At 29.6% G+C, this 9,296-nt stretch overlaps 2 protein-coding genes across 2 annotated transcripts; one reads left to right on the top strand and one right to left on the bottom strand.

Moving 5' to 3' along the window:
• Window positions 1-3,400: 3,400 nt before the first annotated feature.
• On the bottom strand, window positions 3,401-5,315 carry Bm17614 (Uncharacterized protein; the record flags this gene model as incomplete). The annotated part of the gene is made up of 7 exons (XM_043079855.1): window positions 3,401-3,497; window positions 3,731-3,824; window positions 3,924-4,001; window positions 4,228-4,403; window positions 4,530-4,804; window positions 4,915-5,035; window positions 5,272-5,315. 7 exons carry the CDS (start codon window positions 5,313-5,315, stop codon window positions 3,401-3,403), a joined length of 885 nt encoding a protein of 294 aa, XP_042935789.1.
• A 2,134-nt stretch (window positions 5,316-7,449) lies between these two features.
• Window positions 7,450-8,748, top strand: Bm11110 (Uncharacterized protein; the record flags this gene model as incomplete). Its single annotated transcript, XM_043079854.1, has 5 exons — window positions 7,450-7,467; window positions 7,558-7,712; window positions 7,781-8,015; window positions 8,365-8,415; window positions 8,611-8,748. 5 exons carry the CDS (start codon window positions 7,450-7,452, stop codon window positions 8,746-8,748), a joined length of 597 nt encoding a protein of 198 aa, XP_042935788.1.
• Between the last annotated feature and the right edge of the window lie 548 nt (window positions 8,749-9,296).

The following is a 9,296-nucleotide window of genomic DNA, read 5'->3' as shown; positions in this document are numbered from 1 at the left end:
TGAATAAGCATGCAGTTAATAAACATTAAAATTAACAAAAAGCATGCAAAGTAAAAAAAAAGGTAATCAAAGTGAATAAGCATGCAGTTAATAGACATTAAAATTAACAAAAAGCATGCAATTAATAAATAATAAAGTTAACAAAAAGCATGCAGTAAATAAAGTTAGCCAAAATTCATGCAAAAACAAAATTAATAAAAAAGCATGGAATTAATAAACATTGAAATTAACAAAAAAGCATGCAATTAATAAATAGTAAAGTTAACAGAAAGCATGCAGTAAGTAAAGTTAGCCAAAATTCATGCAAAAATAAAATTAATAAAAAAGCATGCAAAGTAAAAAAAAAGGTAATCAAAGTGAATAAGCATGCAGTTAATAAACATTAAAATTAACAAAAAGCGTGCAGTTAATAGACATTAAAATTAACAAAAAGCATGCAATTAATAAATAGTAAAGTTAACAGAAAGCATGCAGTAAGTAAAGTTAGCCAAAATCATGCAAAAACAAAATTAATAAAAAAGCATGCAATGTAAAAAAAAGGTAATCAAAGTGAATAAGCATGCAATTAATAAATATTAAAATTAACAAAAAGCGTGCAGTTAATAGACATTAAAATTAACAAAAAGCATGCAATTAATAAATAGTAAAGTTAACAGAAAGCATGCAGTAAGTAAAGTTAACCAAAATTCATGCAAAAACAAAATTAATAAAAAAGCATGGAACTAATAAACATTAAAATTAACAAAAAAGCATGCAAAGTAAAAAAAAAGGTAATCAAAGTGAGTAAACGTGCAGTTAATAAACATTAAAATTAACAAAAAAGCATGCAATTAATAAATAGTAAAGTGAACGGAAAGCATGCAGTAAATAAAATTAGCCAAAATTCATGCAAAAACAAAATTGATTAAAAAGCATGCAAAGTAAAGAAAAAAAAGGTAATCAAAGTGAATAAGCATGCAATAAATAAACATTAAAATTAACAAAAAGCATGCAATTAATAAATAGAAAAGTTAACAGAAAGCATGCAGTAAGTAAAGTTAGCCAAAATTCATGCAAAAACAAAATTAATAAAAAAGTTCATGCAAAAATAAAATAAATGAAAAGCATGCAAAGTAAAAAAAAAGGTAATCAAAGTGAATAAGCATGCAGTTAATAAACATTAAAATTAACAAAAAGCATGCAATTAATAAACATTGGAATTAACAAAAAGCATGCAATTAATGGATAGTAAAGTTAACAGAAGGCATGCAGTAAATAAAGTTAGCCAAATTCATGCAAAAACGAAATTAATAAAAAAAGCATGCAAGAACAAAAAAGCATTTAAAGATTATTGTTGTTGGAGGAAGTAAAATTAACAAAAGATCGTGCAGTTAATACAACAACAAAAAAAGAAATTATTAATATAAGCTAGTAAGATACTATTACATAATTTTAATTAACTAAAAAAGCATGCAATTAGTTAAACTACAACGAGTGTAAATCACTACCTTAGTAAAATATAAAGTATTATACAGTAAAAAGTTAGCGAAAAGCATGCATTAAGTACAAGTGAGGAATAAATGCGAAAAGAAGGTAAGAAAAAACTAAAACAGAACCTATAAAAAATGAGTGGGGGCATCTAAAACTACAATAAAATTTATAAAAAAATATGTTACTAGTTAAAACTAAAAAAATGCGGCATGCTTTTTAATAATAAATCCAAAATTATAATTAGAGAATTAAAGATCTAAAAATTCAAAAACAATTCCAGTAAGAAATTAAAAAAAAATAAAAATTATAAAAGATAAGAAAAAAAAAAATCAAAATTAAAACAAATAATTCAACCTTTAAATAAACCTCCCAAAAGTCAATTATTCAGACTAATTTCAATAATTTTCAAGATAATTCAAAAACTAAAAAGTTGAAAAGGGAATAGAAAATTGGGGAAATGAAAAAAATTATAAAAACCCACAAATATTTAAAACTTTAAAAAAATCAGAAAAAAAACTAAAATTTAAATAACTCAGAAATTTTCAAAACTCAACGCGAACAAAAAATAAATCCCTAGAGAAGTTTCAAAATTTCTTAAAAATCTCAGACTCTATTAATTTTAAAATTATTCAATAAGTAATAAAAGATATCTAGAATTTAAAAGTCAATTCAAAAAGCTTCACGATTTAAGAATTTAAAATTTATTTTCAGAATTTCAAATGCTCCAAAATTTTCCTCACACACTAAATCATAAGTTACATCGAGGGTAGGTATAACTCTATCTATACCTACTCTCGATCTCTTCCACCACAAAATAACTTATTGGATACCAAATGGCAATTCAACAAAAAAAATTAAACCTAGACATTATCAAATTATTCAATGATACCACTATTTTCTAATTCGATAATTCAAAAAATTAGGTTAAATGTAAGAAAAAGCTTCAAAAATTACTCAATTCCAAAAAAAAATATGTTTAAATGTAAAATGTTGTTATTAACTATCTAATATCCAATATGATATTAAAATATTCTAGTAAGACAAAATAAACAAACATGATATTGGTAAACATAACCAACAAACTTATTACAAGAAACGCATAATCAAATATAAGTTGGTATCCAATACGCATAATAAATTAGATGAAAAATGAAAAAAATAACAGAAAAATTAACAGAAAAGAATTAGATAACACTAAAATAAAAATGATAACATACGTAGTAAAAAAGTATTAAAAATTATTGGTAAATTAATGTAAAATGTGAAAAATGGAAAAAAAAAATCCATAGATTATTTCAAAAAAAAAAAGAAACAAAATCATTAGTAATAACTATAAAATTATTAAAAACATCAAAAATTTCATAATAATAGTTAAATTAGAAACAATAAAATAGAACAATAAACTTTTAAAAAAGTTAGTTGCCCAGAGAGGGCAAAAAAAAAAAAAAAAAAATACAACAAAACACAACAAAAAACTGATAAAGAAAAAACAACTGAATTCAATCAAGTTTGATCTAAAGTAGCTATTTTCGAATTTTGTTCGCGAAAAAGAAATCCCTTTCACAAACTTTTTGATTCTCAAATACGACCACAAACAATTAATATTAACATATGCTAGTATGAAATGAATGAACTTTATGACTCATTTTTTCACTATTTTTTTTTTTTTCACAAAATTCACAATTTCTGATCAAACTCTGAATTCAGTTGTTTTTACATTGTAAATTATAAAAACAAAATTTTTTCACTAATTTTTTTTATTTTTTATTTTTTTTTTTTAATTTTTTTAATTTTGTTAATTTTTTTTTTATTTTTTTCAATTTTTTTTTGTTTTTTTGTTTTTTTAGTTTTTTTGATTTTTTTTATTTTTTTTTCATTTTTTTGTTTTTTTTTGATTTTTTTTATTTTTTTAAATTTTTTTCATTTTTTTTTAGCGCAATACTAACCTGCTTCGGGCAGAAGACTGGAGAGCTGGGACAGGCAGTAGCAGGTCAGCCGCGTGAGGAGGGCCGGATGTTATCACTGGCCTGAAAGAAAAATTGCTGGTTAGAAAAACTATGAAATCCACTTTCTGAATGTTTTGTTTTCTGTACATTCGAATTTTTATTTCCTTTTCAATTTCAAATTTCATTTCTTAGATATTAATAATTTCTCACCTGGAATGAAGAGGTGGTTGGCATCCTCTTCTCTCCCCACTAAGTCAAGTCTGCGGCGCTTGACCTGCCTTTCGTTGATCACGGCCGCACACGCTCTCGGGCACCAATCGAGAGCGTGAACTTCTGTCGCCGCTCTCTTTTGCGCGGCCGTGAATCCGGGTGGCAGCAGGAGGTAATGGCCACAACGAGCGCAAAAACCTGAAATATTCATAATGAATTAGTCCGCCAACATTTAGATAAATCAAATATGCTAATGTTTTTAAAAACTAATTGCAAATTCCGCTTAGAAGTACTTACCATCCTGCTTATGCATTCTCGAGGCGTGAATACGCCACCCTTTCAATGTAGCAAACTGCCTGCCGCAGATACCACACACTGAAAATAGAAGTGATTAGAAGATAGTAAAGAAGTATAAACTGTTTTTTAAAGCATCGATATAGATGGAAAATTTGTGACCGTTTTGAAACATTATAAAGAAGAACATTGTAACATTTCACTCATAAATATGATTTTGTCAGTAAAAGATTAAAGTATGATTATATTCCTTTAAAATATTACAAACATAAAATCATCTTCTAACGTTATTAAAATTATAAATTACCGATGTTCCTCTCTTCATTCGCTTGAACCACCGTGTATGGTTCTGCTTGCGGCACTAGCAACTCCCGTCGGAGCTGCTCCGGAAGATCCCCTAAATCAGCGGGGTGGAATTCTTCCGGTGCTGCCGCAACCGATGTATGCGTCGCCAGAACCGGAATATTAATCGTCCTCGTCCTTCTGAAATAGTTTCAAATTTGGTTTAAATTATTCAGCAGATAAAATTAACAAAAAGTTAGCAATTGTTCTAGTTATTACTTTGTTTACTACATGGTTACTACATTTATTTCAGATATCAAAGCTTACAGGACGAGTTCGCGAACCGATTCGACCGGTTCTGCAACGGCATTTGGTGCCACCGGTGCCTCAGTTTCTTCATCGCTTTCCGGCAGAGGAGCCCACTCTGCTTCCGTTGGCCAATTCTCGGCCTCATCAGCATCATTAGTTTCAGGCAGAGGGGCCCACTCTGCCTCTTCTTCGTAAAATGCCTGCTCCTGAGGCACCGGTTCTTCTCCATCCTGCCCTTCGACCTCCGACCTCCTCTCCGTATCCTCCAAGCAGGTTAGGAGCAGGTCTTCAATCTGAAAAGACCACATTTTAAGAAAGTACTTTCTATAACTCTTCATATAAATTAGAAGTATAACTCTTTCTATAATCCTTAATTGATGACAAAAAAGAAAAATGAATTTACCTGCTCCCTTTCGCGCATATATTCCTGTAATGCACGGAGCATTACAGGTTCTCGTTCTAGATATACCAGAACATCGGAAATAGTCCGATGTTCTGGATTTTGGGCGACACGCGAGCCCACCCTATAAAATCATCAAATTAATCAGATGCAAATTGATGATAAAACAACGCCAAATTATGCGTTCCAATTATATTAAAATTGATCACAATACTACTTATATCAATCATCAAATACCTTGCAATTTTTCTTTAACGCAATTCTAATTTAAGAAAAAAAAATTGAAAAAATAATTTATAAAAACATTTCCTACTTAAGTAATATTTCCTATTGAAGGGATATATGCAAATATCTACTTACTTCCTTTTGATGCACTCGATAAACGGCGCTATAAATCTCAGCATGTCGCACAAAAATTGATATTTTTCCTGAAATTAATTTCTCGATTATATTTTGGAAAATTTCGCACAATTTCATCTTTTTTAAGTCATCAAATACCCTACAATTTTTTTTTTTAACCCAGTTACAATTTAAGAAAAAAAAAAGTTGAAAAAATCATTTATGAGAATCATTTAAAACATTTCCTACTGAAGTAATACTCTCTCGCGCTCGGAGAATATATGCAAATATCTTATCTTACTTAATTTGCACGAAAACTCGGTGTATACCATTCAACCCATTTGCCCTTCACAGGGAATATCATTTGATCATATTCTCGATCTCTCTAGCACATCCCAATCTGATGTCAGTCGTCATACTATGCTGGTAGCCACCATCTTCACGTCCATGGTTCTTATGTATCCTTTTTTTATTTATTATTAAGTTATGGTTGTATTAAGATTCTTTTTGTTTCGATTACATGCCTGAATATCATTTGGTTATTTCCAACGAATCGTTTTTTTTTTTTTTTTTTTTTGAAGTATGTTGTTGAATAAAAATGCATTGATTCAAGCTAATCAGCCATTTATTGTTTTTAATTGCTATTAACAGAATTAGCAATTTCTTATTGTTGTGATACCAATTCATTTGAATCATTTTGCAGTAATTATGTATTACCACTTTTCATCGTTAGTTATTAATATATATTAATTCTGTTTGATTTCTGTTTTGATTAAAAATTCTGCTATAATTGTTTGAAATTGTTGAAGTTAATAAAATGTTAATAGTGACACAATTTCACCACGTATATAATTTTTGGACTACACATAGGGCTATGTTTAATTATTAGGCTTCTGTTATGCTTGCTAATATGCATTCTACTAGACATCTGTGATTTTAAAAGTTTTTTAACGTGACTTTATAAATTTTGACTGCTTACGTAGCTGGAGATCGACAGGAGACGTTGAATGGTGAATGTTTTAGTTAAGAAAGAATTTCCAAAAATAATAGCAATTGTGTTTCTTAACGATATGCGTATAAAATTAATACTCCATATAACAATGGAAAGCTCATCTAAAGGAATCGCAAACTAATTTTCCAGGTTCAAATATTTCTGCCGCGTTCTCGCTTTCGAATTTGCTTTTACCGCGCGCACTCCCTAGCGAATTTCTATTTTTACCACATTCTCCTAAGTATGTCTGTCACTCGCACTTATCACGAATTTCTATTTTTGCCCTCCCAAATTTCTATTTCTGCAAGCACAAAATATTATAGAGCAATATTATGATTCAATATTCTGAGGAAGAATTTTACTTGCCCAGTTTCTTTTTTTTTTTTTGATAGCTTTCTAAAAATTATCCTTCAGCTCTAATGAAATAATCGAATTTCCATTATTAATTGTTGTGGCGGTTATTATTTCATAACAGCCACAAACTATTTCTGTATTCTCATTTATATTTATTCAATTAAAAACAGACAGAATAATCTTGCAAATGCATTACAATATTTCACTACTACCATTATGATCCCAAGCAAAAATCATATATGCAAATATCTTATCTATACATCTGTGATTTTAAAAGTTTTTTAACGTGACTTTATAAATCTGTGATTTTAAAAGTTTTTTAACGTGACTTTATAAATTTTGACTGCTTACGTAGCTGGAGATCGACAGGAGACACAAGTATTTTCAAATACTCACATATAGCGTGGTATATCAGTACTATATTCCCTCAAAAATTTTTACATTAACGTATCACTTTTGTTCAGCTGAACATGTCAACAGAAAATATTTTCTAAGCTAATATCTTCAAAGAATGATTGCTGGTTTAGAAGATATTTCGAAAGATGAAAGTGTCTGGTTTCGGTACACTGAAGAAGCTACGGTTTTTTGGTAGTTTTGATATGATGAGTACTTCTGCAAATTTTGGCTTAAATGTTTTTATTTCGCAGTTGAAGGAAATGTTATTTCAGGTAGCAAATTCAAGTTGCAAATTGCACCAAGCGGTCATAGCTTGCCACCAAAAGGTTATGACTCAGGTGTGAACTATTATCAGGCTCCATCAGGACACGGCAACGTTGTAGTCAATGAAAATAGTGAACGTTTACAACTTCTGAAACCATTCATTCAATCCTTGGGATGGGAAGGATCTTGAAAATATGTTAATATTAATTAAAGTAAGTTGCACAGAAGATTAATCCAGTTTTCATTTTAGAATTTCATTATCTTCATGATTTAATTTTTGCTCTTGGTATTTTAAAATTCAGGTAAAAGGAAAGTGTACAACAGACCATATCAGTGCTGCTGGACCCTGGTTGAAATTCCGTGGTCATTTGGATAATATTTCAAATAATCTATTCTTAACTGCTGTCAATGCGGAAAATGATGAAATGAACAAGGTAATTATAGTTGTTGAGTACTGGTTCGAAAAGGTTTGATAATTAAATTTTTCTTCAAAGATTTTTGTAAACCGACAACACTCAATTTCAGGACTTTATTTATTAGATTATGGGAAAGAATTTCTAATTATAAAGTTCGCAATCATTTGACGGGCAAGTATGATACGGCATCTCAAACGACACGTCACTATAAGTCGGATGGAGTAGCTTGGATAGCAGTGGGTGACGAAAACTATGGTGAAGGCTCATCTCGTGAACATGCAGCTTTAGAACCTAGACATTTCGGTGGACGTGCAATTATTGTAAAAACCTTTCTCGGATTCACGGTAAGTATTTTACATTTCAGTTCGCTGTAAATTTAATCTGGAAAGAAAATATTTAACTTATTTGGCTTTTGCATTATCAAGAACCTTTTGCTTCACCACAAATAATAAGATTTTTGAAACCTTATCGACCGCTTTTAATATAGTCACATAATACTTTAAAACGTATAATGATTGTTTCAAACTCCATTCAAATTTTGTTGTCTTTTTACTTTAAATTAGCTGAAGTATTTTGATTTAGTGGATCTTACATAGGAGGCAATAAATTCCTTATAAATTGATGTTGAATATATCAGGTGTTTTCAGTTTCTGAAAAGCGTTTGCTGATCCAAATGATTACAATAAAGTTAAGCCAGACGACAAGATATCAATTGTTGGTTTGAATGATTTTGCACCTAGCAAGGTTGTTCTCTTTTTCTTGTAAATTCTTTATTCAACACTATTGCTTTTGTCTTGTTTTATTTTAAGATATTAGTTCCTTATCAGGATGTGAAATTATACCTACATAACGTATGTGATTACGCATTAAAAAATTAGTTGACACTGTTGATGGTTCCATAAAAATTTCGAGTCTTGAAGATTTGGTTTTTTTTTTTAGCCATTAAAATGCATCTTGAAACACGTTGATGGTAAAAAGGAGGAGATCTGGCTGTCTCACAGTTTTAATGCGGCTCAAATCGAATGGTTTAAGGCTGGCTCAGCACTGAATCATATGAAAGCAATGAAGAAAAAGTGACTCATTTCATGTTTCTATGACAGGAAATAGAAATAAGATGAAGAGATTGGTGATTGCTCTGAATTTTAGCGAATGATTAAGTTATAACATTTGTCCGCATATTTAGTTCACTTTTGTACTAATTTTACTCCCAAAAATTTCTATCTCATCTTCATATTTTAGTATTTCCAAAACAAATAATGATTGTCCAAAGTGATCTTAATGCGAACGTTTATATCAGCTAGTTTCCGATGATATTTCCTTATTTATTGCATTTATTGGAAGAAATTAATTTTGGAAATCGACTTGATAAATTAGAGGGAGAAGATTTAATCGATATTACTTCTGAATTTTTCAGGATTGAGTGACTGGTATGTGTGTAAACATGAGATGTATCCCTTATTATATATTGTATATCTTAGTGATCCTCTGATTTTGTTCGATTTCGAATTCTTGTGATAAAATGTTCAAGTCAGTATTTAGTAGGATTCTTTTGTGCATGTTGATTGCAGTCATTTTGGATAGTTGGACGGTCTTGATACTTCCCGTTTTTGTTTGTAATGATTGTA

This window comes from Brugia malayi, assembly GCF_000002995.4.
Source record: "Brugia malayi strain FR3 genome assembly, contig: Bm_v4_Chr3_scaffold_001, whole genome shotgun sequence".
Taxonomy (NCBI): Eukaryota; Metazoa; Nematoda; class Chromadorea; order Rhabditida; family Onchocercidae; genus Brugia; species Brugia malayi.
This window is presented reverse-complemented; position numbering and strand designations above follow the sequence as displayed.